Raw genomic sequence first — 13,614 nt, 5'->3', positions numbered from 1 at the left:
TGGCAGCTGTCCACCATCAGCCCAATCAGGGCAGCGGGAGCTGAGACTGAGACCAGAAGCCTAAGCCGTGCTCTTAACAACTGCACAGATGAACAGACAACTACCCAAGACTCGGCCCCCTTCGCGCTGAAGGGCCTTGTTGACAATAGGCTTTTCTGACTCTGTTAACATATTATATTAGCATAACAATGTGAGCTACCATTGACGGTTTAATTGGACTTTCCCTACAGCTAACAGGCTCTGCTCTTTACCCTCTAGCTCTGCTATCCTCCTGAAAAGAAGCCATAGATCGGGCAGTGAGAGTTTCTGCCAGTTTCTGCCACAGGGACTGTGGCCCAACTGGTTTCTTTCACCCAGCTCAGGGCACTCTTGAGAAGCAGGTTTCATAGACTTGAGTGCTGACCTTCAACACCCTGTTTCTCAGGGTGGAGGCCAGTCCTGGAGTGGAATTTCTGACAGTCCTGAGAACCGGAAGTGAAAGAGGGAGAAGAGGGCATTGCCTTGAGGCACTGGATGCCAGGCACTGCTGACCAGTGTGTAAGGTCTGCACTTTCCTGAGGGAGCCATGTGTGCACACATGCACGAGCGTGTCACGGAGATAAAATGGGCAGTGCTGAGGCCCTGTCCTGCTGGGTGGCCTGGGCTCCTGGGCTGCCCTGGCCTGTCTGGGGCTGCTGCTGACCACCTGATGGCTAGAGTGGGCTCCATTCACTCTCAGCTAAGACTGCAAGAGGGGCCATTTTCCATGGAGTGTGGAGAAACCAAGTGATAAGATGGATTGGGAGATATCCCCCAGACCCAGGGAGCAGGAATAAGGAAGGGCATATTACTCACTTGTCCTTGGGGTCTTCAAAGCCCTAGAAGAGAAGGATAGAAAGAGAAAGAGAAGAGAATGAGAACAGAGAGAACTGAAAGCTCAGAGGCTTCTAGATGGCTGCAGCTCATCTCCTCTCTACAGTCTCCCAAAGGGCGTGGACATAGAGAGGATTGTCATTCAGCAGCTCTTTTCCTTCCTTCCTTCACTTGGAGAATACAGCTGGGTTCTCCCTAAGAGACAGGTGCTGTGCTAGACGCCGGGGATGCCCTGAGATTTCACTTCATCCACCGGCACAATCCGTGTGTCTAAGCTCTTCCTGCCCCCATGCTCAACTCCTTTCCTAAATCTCTCCTCGCCATCCTCCTGCACCCTGGGCTCAGAGGGTCCCCTCTCAATCCTGCCTCTTACTCAGATGGAAATCGGGAATTGCTGGGCTGCACAATCTCTGTCACACGGACACACTCATGCACACTCACCTCCTCGTGTACATCACACTGAGCACACATAAAATCTCCAGGAGTTCGCACATTTTGCACTTTAAAAAATTACAGTCTAGTTACCTGCAACAGCTGTTTTACTAACTGAAAATCAATGTTTTCTTGTAAGGCCAGGGTTGGTTGGGGACTCAAAGGGTAAGGAACCCACCTGCCACAGATCTGACTGCTGTTCTATCAGAAGTGAGGGTGGGAAGGGCCCTTACCGGCTGTCAAACTCAAAGCCCTCTTGAATCTATGAATTCCGCAAAGGAAGAGATGTGTGTCGGGGTCTCACCAGTGGTGGCAGAATGGAGGCTTCTCCACTGTGGGGAGGGGTGGAATCTCAGAGGTGGTGCGGGAGGTGACAAGTAGCCCCAAGACTTGCTGTTTAGATTAGCCTCGGGATGCCAGGACTAGAACAGAGGATGCCCCTTCCCTGGCAGCGTGGAGCACTCTGCTGGGCAAACAGAGTTCGGCAAACACTGGGTGAACCCAAAATCCAAATGAACACACCGCTCTTCATTCCCAATGAGGACACGGTTTGAAAATACAAAAAGGGGATTTATGTTCCTCTCCATGAGCCAGGGCCACCAGGCACTAAAACAGACATGGGGCCCTGGTGGCACAGAGGCTCTACCCCCAGCTGAGGGCTCCAGGGAGCCTCAGCAGCCTCTGGAGTCACCTCCAAGTGACCAACTATGGGCTCTGACCTCCTCCCGGGCTGCCAGCACCGGCCCAGCATGGCCTGGCAGTTGTCTGCCTAGGCAAACTGCACCCTTCTCCTTGTCCTCTGAGAATGGCTGGGCCCTCCCTCCAGGCTGTAAAGTGGTCCCACGTCACCATCCCAGCCCTGGGCTGGAGGCGTAGATGTCACTCAAGTGAGCGCTCCCTCTGGGGGGCAGGCCCGTGCCTGATGCTCCCAGGATCCCTTGGAGCACAGGTGTGGCAGGCAGCAGAGAGCTGGACAGGTGAGCTCCCTGCAGAAGACCCCCTGCGAGGGGTTGGCCCACTCAATTCCATTCCAGGAGCCGGCAAAAATTTTACTACGGAACCAAGAAGAACTGAGCTATATTACATATATGCTGGTCTCTCTGGTTCAAAAATAGGCCGAAATGTTGTGAATAAGCCTGTTCTGACCTTTCCCGATGCTCCTTTGCTCATCTGCTGAGGCTGGCACATGGGACCCATTTTTTCTCCCTGTGCTGAGTTGGGGGCTGGGACCATCCTAACCACACTGCTTGCCATGTTGGTGTGGAGAGCTCAGTGCCAGGTCGGCATGGCGAGTTGGTAACAGTACAGAAAATATACTGGTCCACAAACCATGGCAGGGGGACCGTTAAGAACACAACGGAGCAGACTGGGCTCAAATCCCGCCACCTACTTACTCTAACAGTTCCAGGACAGCGGCTGCTTGGCCTCTCCCAGTCTGCCTACACTCCCTCCTGCAGTACCCAGGCCCCACCCTACCGGCCATTCCTGGGTTTGGTGAGAGGAGCTCAAGCCCACATGTGTCTTCCCACTGGCGACCTTTTTATTAATAAATAACCTTAAGGACCTTATGACACTAGTGCCTAAGCATCAACCAGCACAGCTCATCACTGTTTTAAAAGCTGGGTAAAAGCTGGAAAAAGATTTAAAAGGCCCTGCTGACTCCGACTTCAAACCCTCTAACAGCTCTCACTCACTACTTTGCACTCCCGGCCCCCCATCCCTGCTTCAGTGGACTGTTTCTCATAAAACTCATCCAGTGTGGGCAGCTCAGGATGAAAACTCGCCTTCTGTGGATCTCTCTCCAAGATTCCAGGCACGTGTAGCACAGAAAGCCCAATGGCCCTCGCGGCACTGAGGAACCTGTCTTCATCCCCAGCCTAGATATTCCCACTGGCCACGCTGGAGTGGGGCCCAGAGGCTGTCCACTGGTGGCAGCCCCCTCAGGGGACACCGGGCCCAGCCAGGACAGAAGCCTCTGTTCCCACAGCCCTGTTCTTCCACACTCCTTCCCCTCCCCGCTGGGCAAAGCGATGAACGCCGTGGAGGAGATTTCCTGGCAGCCTCCTTCTCCAGAGACTGTCCCTTCCCCATGACAGTCCTGACTGCGAATTCTTCCAAAATTCTTTGTCCTAATGATGAGTAATACATTTGCCAACCCAGTGCTTCTGGTCCAAACTATCTCCTTTAAGACTCCAAGATAACTAAAGATATAGCTTATATCAAATATCACTAAAAAATAACTTTCCAAGGATTCTAAACAGAAAGACTCTCACCACCAGGCCCTGCCTCCCTGCCGGCTGCTCCCTGCTCTTCCCTGGCCACCTCCCTGCCTTCTCTTCCTCCCCATCTCCCTCTCCTACTCCCCATCTCCCTCTCCTCCTCCCCATCTCCCTCTCCTACTCCCCAGCTTCCCCTCCACTTCATGCTCAATGCCTCCTCTCTCTTGGCTCTCCTGCCCCTCTTTGCTGTCCCTGCTCTCAATCCTTCCCCCTTTCCCCCTTTCTCCCTTATTTTTATTTTTATTTTTGAGATAGGGTCTCGCTCTGTCCCCCAGGCAGGAGTGCAGTGGCGTGATCATGTCTCACTGCAACCTCAACCTCCTGGGCTCAAGTGATCCTCCTGCCTCAGCCTCCCGAGTAGCTAGGACTGAAGGAGTATGCCACTATGCCTAGCTAGTTTTCCTTTTTATTGTTTGTAGAGACAGGGTCTCACTATGCTGTCCAGGCTAGTCTTGAACTCTTGACTGCCCTAACCATGTGGGTACCGAGTCTGCAGGAGACTATCAAAGGGCTGGGGTGACAATGGGGAGGGTCGCCAACTGCTCTTTGCTTAGGGGAGGGAGGATGGTGGCTGGAGCCCTTAGTGGCACTGACCAGGTCTGTGGACATTCAAGTTTGGAGCCCTGGGGAAGGCCAGGTTTCTCCACTCTGCTGTCTGGTAACCCAGGGCCCCCCCAAGAGGTGTCTCTACTGTCAGAATGTTAAATGGGGGTCTTGGCTCAATTCACTTTTCCTCCTGTACATTTTCCTTAAATTCGCATCATCTGCTATGTGTTGGCTAACAAGGAGCACAGCGACTAGGTCCCCAGCATGTCCCTTTCTCCAGGCTCCTGGCTCTTGTCTGCTGACCCCGCTGGATTTCCATGGAGTCCGTCTCTGATCCCTTCTGCCACAACCTCAACCCAGTCTGCTCCACAGAGCCCAAACTTGGAGCTACTTGTGCAACATGCCCCTCCTTCACTAAGTGGCCACACAGAAACCACACACACACACAGACACACACACACACACACAGTCCCTGTGCCATCCCTCGGCCCTTCCTTGGTATGGGTGACTCCCACCTGGGAACCTGGTGCCCCCGAGCTAAGCAGCATGCCTAAGGGGCAGAAGCCAACCTCTCAGACAGTAGGAGAGAAAACACCACTGCGGTAACATGGCTTCTTCCTCCTCTTCCCACCAGGAATCCATCTTCCTGTCATTGCTGCCAGAGCCCAGGCAGTGCATCCTGAATTCACTTGTCCCGGTGTGTGCAGGCAAGGTCCCTGGAGGTGGAGCTGACACCTGACCATGGCCTCCCCAACTTGCTCAGCCCACATGCTCCCACTGGAAGGCTGGCATTAGTGGGGGGTCTTTCTCAGCACAGAGGGCAAAGGGGACCACCACCTGGCACTTCCCAGAAAGCACTAGGATAGTTTCTGAGCAACTGAACCAAAAGATGTGGTTTCACTTGCCTGGGAAATGCAGGAGGTGCTGGAAGAAGGTACGACAAGCTGGTGCCCACCCAACTCCTTGGGGCCTCACCAGACAGTGCCAAGAGACAGCTGGAGACTGTGGCTGGCCGAGTCTAGCCAGACATGCCTGCTTCCAGGCTGTGCCGCAAGCTCTGCCAAGAGGGAGGGAGGAAGGGGTGCTGCCAGTCTGTTCCAAAGCCTAATGAGGCATGCCACGGGGTGGCGGGGAGAGCTTGGGGCCAGAAGCAGGTGCCCTACTCCTAGTCCAAAGTTGGGGCAAACCGCACTTGCATTTGCTTGTCTGGCTCCCCAGATTCCCTTGGGCAACACGAGGCATCTGGTGCGGGCCTCATGCCCACAGAAGGCCCTAGCCTTGGAGAGTGTTGCCCACAGGCTGTCCCACCAGCCACTCACCATCCGCTTCATCTCCTTGGACACCTGGTTGCCACCCAGGTGGTTGTAGAAGGGGCGCTCAGCCCCCCAGTGTGGTGGGTTGTGCCCGATGGAGTTGGTTCTCTGGCGGTTCATCTTGGCGATCATGGCCTTCTCTTCTTTCTGGAAGACGAACACAGATGCATCAGCCTGCGGGCAGGGTCACCTGAGTCCAAGCGGGGGCTTCTCATCCTCCCCCAAACATGGTACCTGGCCAGGTAAGGGGCTAAGGCAGCTGCCCTTTCCTCTCTGCACAGCCCTGGAGCCCAGAGCTCAGCCCAGATCCTGGAACTCCCTAGGCAAGCGTCCTGGATCTCTCCAAACTCCCTAATGCCAGCCCTGGCTGGCTCAGGTGGGAGTGGCAAAAGATGATGAGAGTTGGTCTTGTGAGAAAGCAAAGAGCTTGGGAACATCTGCCATTTGCAAGGAGTTCTCCCTGTAAGTTTGACTGTAAGATTCTATCCTGGGTGCCCTTCTCTCCTCTGGATGGCCTAGGCTCCAAAAGGCCTGAGCTGACGCACCTGGCTTCCTGCACTGTGCTTCCTCCCCCTACTCTGGGGGGCAGGGTGATCAGCGAGCGCTGAGCTTGGGTCTCCTAGGCAGCCAGGCCAACTCATGCCTAAGCCTCCCAACTTGGTCCCTGGCAGGCTGTGGTGTCACATCAGGCTTTGCTCATGAGCAGGCCAGGGTAGGGCTCTAGCTACAGCCTCAAGGGTGGGTGGGGCCTGATCTGAAGGTGTCCAGGGGGTACCGGAGGGAGAGGATACCTGGGATCACAACCTCTGCTCAACTTCTCCAAAATATGCTATAATAGAGAGGGCACTAGGACACACCCCGGGGCCCAAGAAGCCACTTCCAAAGAGGTTTGGTTAAGTGAAGTTATGAGATTCAAGAGCTGACAGGCATTGTACAAATACACAAACAGAGTCTCAGTCAGCTATCTATGGGCCAACACACTCCCCAGGGTCTCATCTATCTGTCTGTCTGTCTATCCATCCAAATGGGTGCAAGAGAGCTGGAGACCTGAGGCAACCCTCCCCTCAACTCCCTCCCTTGTCAGATAAGATGACGGTGGGGACACACAGCCTGCTTCAGCTGACATTGCTGGTGGGGGTGCCTGTCACTCTTTCTGTCTCCATTTCATCCTTTTTGGACTGCTTGTCCAGCTAGAAGAATCAAGAGCCACGGAACTCAGGGTCTAGGGCAGGAAGCTGCGGGAGGCCTTGTGACCCAGGCGCCGAGAGGAGAGATGTGGGTAAAGAGCCCAGAGGACCCAGTTCATTGATACTATGGCCAAGGAACTGGCCAACGCTTACAAACGTGTCAAGGAAACCATGAGGAGCTGTCCGCACAGGGCCCTGAATCCTCCATTCCTCTTCCTGATGCCTGTGGAGGGTCTGACACAGCTCCCGTGAAGGGCCCCTGCAGCCAGGATCTGTCCCCTGGGGTGCTGCATGGTAGGATAAGGTGTCCCTCTGATGTCCCTCTTGGCACGGGCACCTGCCCTCAACAGCCGTGCCTGCCTCCCTTTAAAAATCACCTTTGCTGTCATCCAAGACTCTCTGAACTCTTCTCACCGCTTAATTTTGTCTTTCGTTTCACTTCTTAGGAAGAGAAATGGGGAAGCTTTTCTCTATCAAAGGGCACTGACTGACAGATAAATTCAACAGAAAGACTCGTAAGTAAAAGGCATTTTAGTTTAGGGAGAAATAGAAAATGTTCTTTTGATTTGCTTTAAAAATTAAGAACATGGAACATGACACTATTAAAAATAGAACACTAAAGTCTGCTAATAATTTAGCTTTATATTTCAGCAAGTGTGGGCTGAGACAAAGGCGGAAAAAGAAACAGACTAGAAAGGGAAAGGGGAAAATAGGTTCAAGAAACAAAGACATAGGCACATGTGGAGATGGACGCCGACCTATGGATCAGAGAGGGAGAGATTAAGGCAAGTGTCCACCCCAGTAAAAGGCAAATGAAAAGGAGAGAGATGGAGATAAAACATACGGTATCCACAGACTCCCTTGATGCTGATTTCCAGCTTGTGGACTTCTGATGGCTTGTTGCTAACTGATTTGAGGCCTGTTGTATTTTTCCAAAAGAAGCAGTATTAAAAGATTCCTTCTTTACCATCCTTTTTGCAAGGCCTAACTGCCGGGGTCCTTTTTAAGATGCAGGAACCACAACTGCATAAGAAATTCATGACTTCACTCAAGGAACGAGAAGGAAGCAGCAGGTCACGAAAATGTTCCTCCCTGGAGGAAGGGAGCCCCTCAGCCCCCCGGCTCCCCAGCCCACAGACCCGCTTCTGGGTGCAGCGCAGGATGAGGAAGGTCTCAATACTGTGCTCCTTGAGGTAGGCGTTGCGCTCGCCCCCACAGCCTGGCTCCACCTCGTAGTCCCCATTCAGGTAGTTGAGTGTAGCCTTGGTGATGTGGATGCGTCTACAGGGGGGCAGGGATCAGGGTGGAGAGGGCAGAAAACTCAGTCAGAATGTCAGCTCCCGTGAAAAACCAAACTGCAATTAGTGGGTTCACCACAATTCAAACCCTAGGGCCCCAAGCTCTGCTCAAATCCTAACCTCAACCTCGCATGGTACCCTCCATTACTATCAAGTGGGCTCTCATGCCCACTGCAACCACACTATCTCACACTGAACATCCTGGCACAGACCACTACATTAGCTTGCCCAAGACAACATGGCCTCCAGTCTTGCAAACTTTGCAAGCCTCTCACTCCTGCTCAGAAGCCAGCAGTGGCTCCTGTGCACGAAAGGACGGAGTCCAAATTCACGAGCCTGGCACTCATGCCTTCTGAACACAGGCGCTGTTTCTCCTAGCCGTCCCTAAAAGGCCATCTGCTCTTCTCCCATTCCTTGGAAATGCTGTGTTCCCCACACCTGTGCCTTGCCTCGCTGTGTTCCCTCCGCCTAGCAGCAGGCGCTTCCCACCCCACCTTCCTCACCCCTCCCAGTCCTGCCTCCTTTATGGTCTAGCCATCCCAGAAACTATCTGTGCTTCCTCCCTCCTCCAGAACTCTGTCTATCACACCTCACCAGCCACCATGGTTTGGGCCAATATCTTCTGGGTCAAGGCTGAGGGAAGGGTGACATAATGCTCCCACAACTGGCCAATGGCAGCACAGGTGATTTGGCAAGTAGAGGAATTTCTACTTCCACTGTGCTCACCCCAGCCCCTCCCCAGGTGCTTGCTGCCCATCCTGCCCACCCCACCCTGCCCCGCCTCACCTCTGCAGGATGGTCACCCTGGGTGGGCTTGAGTGGGAACCCAGGTGGGGGCCCCGAGCCGCCCACAGCCGTCACTCACCCCGCCTTGCCGCCAGCCTCCATGTGGTTGGCTAGCGTGACATCATTAGACCAGACGTCGAACTGCCACTTCCTGAGACCAAGGACACCGCAGTGTACTCGCCCGCTGTGAATTCCTACACGCATGTTCACGTTCACCCCTGTCACCTCCCGGACCAACCTGGGGATGGAGTAGGGATAAGGCTGGGAGAAGGCTAGAGGCCAGGCACACAGAGTGGGGGTGAGGCTGCAGGTGCAGGGAAGGTGAAGGTGCGGGGGTCAAAGAGGCTTCTCTGTCGCATCCAGCCCTAGAGTCCAAGAACGTTCAGCCTGAAGGGCACTGGAGCGGGCGGCAGGTGCAGTCGGCTGTGAAAGGGGCTGTTCCTGGCTTGGCCACAAGGTGGCGCAGTGCCACACTAAAACCCAGAGCCCTGCTGCTTCCCCTCCAGGAGGACACCTCTGGCCAGCACTGCCCTGTCAATTAAATTGTGATTGGAAAAATGCAAATGCACGTTAGGGCCGACTTGAATTAAACAGGGAAGTTACCACCACTCCAAACCCTATTTGTATAATGCTCTTGTGGGTAAGGCAGAAATGGCTTTTGGATTATCTTTTTATTGGATTTATCCACACTGTCGCTTCCAAGATGTTAGCAGGATGATGGCAAAAGGCAGTTACCCAGGTTTCAAGGGTATGGCCTGCTCAGGAGGGAAGGGGAGCCTGGGCAGCTGCAGGGGTTTAGGGTGCTCCATGCCCTAGAGGAAAGCTGGTCCCGGCCACATGCACCACATATCCATATCTGGGAGCTCCCAGTAGACAGGGCAGGCCTTCCGTGCGCACTTATAACTCCTCATGCTGGGAGAGCAGTGGATGCGGAGTGGGAAGGAAGCCATACATCTCCAGGTGCATGTCTGAGGCCCATGGGAACCTGCCTAGCATCTGCAGGAGAGGGTGCAGGTGCCAGGAAGTAGGGTAATGGACGAACTCAGATTGCACTTTCTAGGGCCCTAGACCCTCCCTGACACCTGGGGCATGGGTGCACTCAGCCAGCCATGGGACCAGCAGTCTGACTTGCCCCAGTGGGTGGGACCACCACTGAGACTCCCTGACCCCATCCCACGCCATCAGCAAGAGGCTGACACCCACTGCAAGGGAGACTGAGGTCATCCATCATTTCTCTTGTCCTGGATCAACTTGGTAAATACCTCCACTGCAGCAGAATACCTTTACTGAAATACTTTCCATCCATAATGCCTTTGGACACTTGCTTAGCTTGACAATGGCTCATTCTGTCTTTTTGGCTTAACTCCACGGCCACCTCCTTCAGGCAAACTCTCTCAATCCTCTCAGTGGAATCAACTGTCCCCTCCTGGGCCCTCCTTTAATAGTCTGCCTCCCTTACCTCGCCATGTCCACATGACGTGCCTCATATCTGAGCACCAGGAGTCCTAGTCTCTCTCCCTTAAGGCTCTGTGCTTCCGGGGAGGCTGATTGTCTAGCTCAGGCATGCCGGGGACACTTGGCAAGTGCTGCGAGTAGAACTGAGCCAAACCAATGGACCCGGCTGCCTTCCTGGCAGCCACTCCCGCCTCTGACCTTGCCCTCTGTGACTTTTTTCTCTGCCCCTGCCCAAGCTATTTCTAAAGCCCGAAGTCTCTGACTTGCTCCCTTGGCTGTCACATAAGCTTGCACCACCCATGTTTTTCAGTGACCAGGGCTCCTTCTGTGGCCGGTGATAGCCATGAATTGGCCAAAGTGCCTTTTTGCTATGGCTCACAGGCAGGGTGATCTCTCTAAGCGGAACACCTGCATTTGAATCCACCTGCCTGGTAGTAGCACCCTGGGGAGTTGTCTAACACCTGTGAGCCCAACCTTTCGCATCTGGGAAGAAGTGGAACCAGCAGTTCGATGCCTGGCTGGGTGTCTGTAGGAAACATGAGGCCCCGGAAGTGCAAGGTCCTCACACGGCACAGGATCCTCACACGGCTGCCAGCCTCTCCTCCACTCCTGGAGTCTGCAGAGCCCTCCCTTCCCACACACTTCCTCTGGGAAAAGCTGCCCAGGCTGCTGTAGGGAACAGGAACCCTGGAGAAGGCAGAAAGTCTGGTGGCACACGCCAACCCTCAGCTTGGCTGGGCACCTTTGGGAGACAGTTTCACCCCACTGTTTCCCTGCCTCCAACTAGGCAGCCGGCAGGTCAGTCAGTCGCTTGGGCTGTGGACAGTCCCAGGGAGGTAGACGGTACCCAGGGGTGGACACTTACGAGATGGCCTCGATCATGTCCATGCCCATCTCCACGCAGCAGTGAGCGTGGTCAGCCCTTGCTTCAGGCAGCCCCGAGACGCAGTAATAACAATCCCCGAGGATCTTAATACGTAAACAGTGATTCTCCTGGAAAGCAAATTAATTTTACAAATTAAAAATAGTAGGAAAGAGAAGTGGGAGGGAAAGAAATGAGAAGCAAACAGATTCACCCCGTGCCTGGAATAACTTGCCTTTTAGGGCAGTGAGCACAGGCCCACGCCGGAACTCAGCATGGTCCTGGGACAGGCTTATCAGGAGACATTGGGGAGGGAGGGATTGTGGGGATGGAGGGATGGGCTGGGCAGCCCTAAGCGGCATTCCAGCTCCCAGACTCAGGAGCTCACTTTTAAAGATCCACTCCAGAGCCCCAAGAGGAATTTGGCTGGTCGAACTGCAGCTCAGCCAGCAGGGTGGCCTTATCAGCTTCAGGAAGGCCCCAAGCCCCAGTACAAGGGTCTCTGGTCCCCTCCACACCCCAGGAGTCACTCTGATTCGTTGCTTGAGATTCTATCAAAAGTTGTCTGATTCTCTTCCTTTTACAAAAAGACTGAAGCAGGCAGAAATGAGCTTTAACCAAAAGCTCACTGACTCTCAGCCTGTCTGACATCTTTATCAAAAGAGAATTTTGCTCAACTAGTAAGCACATGAGTGCCAAGAATCCAACAGAGCTGCTGCTGAGTGTCAGGTGCCACAGGGCCACCTGCAGGCCACCACCAATCCGTCGGTGGCATTGCGATGGAATATCACTAATCATCAACTATGAGCGGTCCAACTCTGGCTCCCAAAGATAGTTGAGAAACAGGGATTCAAATGCCCTTGTGGCCTGGACTCGTTTCAGACCCAAGTGCCAAGCAGGTACTATTCACCTCATTCAGTTCAGTGATAAAACCCACAGGCGAGTATATGCGCTCCACCACGGAAGCCCCCAGAGACTGGCCTGACGGCACCAGCCTCTCATCAATAACCCGGCCTGGCGTCCTGTGTGGGCCAAGGGGAATGTGTCCACCTGTCAGTGGCCGCTGACATTTAATCACTCTACAAAGGCCTAGAGCTGGGAAAGGATAACGGAGGGGTGAATAGGGGCCTAAGGAATGAACTTGTCGTTCACCACTCCCTGCCATGGAGTGTTACTTCCAATTTATCCAAACGTTTAAGAGTCCTCTTTCTGGATGCCTCTAGGGAATGGCACACAGCCGCCTGCAGGCCAGCTGGGGATTCAGACTCATTCTCTTATCAGTCTGGCCAATCTCATCAGGAATGTGGCTTGATGGCACTTAATGTGCCCCAGACAAACAGCTTATTCCCCTGGGGGTTTGGGCAGTGTGACCGGCAGGCCTCACCACCCACTTCCATGGATGGGGGCATGGAGGGCTCCCTACACTCTCGCTTGTGGTCAGGGACAGTGCTGAAAGCAACTCAGCTGAGTGTGTCTCCAGGGCCCACGCAGGGCGTGAGGACACAGCCACAGCCTGAGGGGCCCCTCTGTCCATTACCAGCAGGCTCTGCGCAGCAGGGTACACCCAAGCACATGCCCATCCCTGGGGTTCAGCAGGTCCTCGACCACAGCAGCCTCCCTCAACAGCCCAGGTCAGGCCACCCCCAGCCCCGGCTCAGGGTGACTCACTGCGGCTAGCTTGTCAAAGCGGGCGAAGAGCTCGTTGAGGGTCATGACCAGTTCCTGTGCAGTGCACTGGGACGCCAGGCTGGTGAAGCCCTCGATGTCAGCAAACAGGATGCTGGGGAGACAGGCAGAGGAGGAAGACCCTGCTATAGGCTGAATCTTTGTGTCTCCCAAATTCATACATTACATCTTGTGTTTCTTTTTTTTAAGAAGAGGTCTTGCTCTATTGCCCAGGCTGGAGTGCGGTGGCGTGATCAAGGCTCACTGCAGCCTTAACTTCTTGGGCTCAAGGGATCCTCTTGCCTCAGCCTCCCAAGTAGCTGGGACTACAAGAGTGTGCCACCCTACCTGGCTAATTTTTTTTTTGTGGGGGGGGTAGAGACAGGGTCTCGCTATGTTGCCCAGGCAGGTCTCAAACTCCTGGGCTCAAGCAATCCACCCACCTTGGCCTCACAAAGTGCTGGGATTACGGCCATGAGCCACCACACCTGGCCACATTAAATCCTAATGCCCAGTGTGATGGTATTAGGTGGGGCCTTTGAAAGATAATGAGGTCACAAGGGTAGAGCCCTCACGAATGGATTAGTGCCCTTCTAAGAAGAGACATGAGAGCTTGCTTCTTTGCTTTCTGCTCGCCACTTTGTGACGATATGAGAAGGTGGGCATCAGCAACCCGAAAGAGGGCCCTTGCCAGACCCTGATCATGCTGGCACCCTGATCCCAGACTTCCAGCCTCCAGAACCGTGAGAAATACACTGCTGTTGTCTGCAAGCCCCCGTTCTTTGGTATTCTCTTAGAGCAGCCTGAACAGACCAAGACAGACCTCCATGAGGGAGGAGAGGCAGGGCTTGTGGCCAGGGCCCAGCCTGGCGCTCCTTGGGCCTGAGAGGGCTGCCAGCCAGCAAGAGTGCTGGGGGCTCCACGTGGCTGCTGGGCAGG

General features: G+C 54.3%; 1 protein-coding gene across 3 annotated transcripts in view; it reads right to left on the bottom strand.

Annotated features, from left to right (window-relative positions):
• Positions 1-13,614, bottom strand: part of ADCY5 (adenylate cyclase 5) — a 165,469-nt gene that overhangs the window by 36,279 nt on the left and 115,576 nt on the right. For all 3 annotated transcript variants that reach the window (XM_054551390.2, XM_024245370.3, XM_024245369.3), the window contains exons 4-9: positions 12,679-12,790; positions 11,014-11,141; positions 8,773-8,931; positions 7,749-7,890; positions 5,429-5,569; positions 835-857 (exon numbers count right to left, since the gene is read on the bottom strand). In XM_054551390.2, the coding sequence (XP_054407365.2) occupies positions 835-857; positions 5,429-5,569; positions 7,749-7,890; positions 8,773-8,931; positions 11,014-11,141; positions 12,679-12,790 (705 nt within the window). The remainder of the gene's footprint in view (positions 1-834; positions 858-5,428; positions 5,570-7,748; positions 7,891-8,772; positions 8,932-11,013; positions 11,142-12,678; positions 12,791-13,614) is intronic.

Source organism: Pongo abelii, chromosome 2 (assembly GCF_028885655.2).
Source record: "Pongo abelii isolate AG06213 chromosome 2, NHGRI_mPonAbe1-v2.0_pri, whole genome shotgun sequence".
In the NCBI taxonomy this organism is placed as follows: Eukaryota; Metazoa; Chordata; class Mammalia; order Primates; family Hominidae; genus Pongo; species Pongo abelii.
This window is presented reverse-complemented; position numbering and strand designations above follow the sequence as displayed.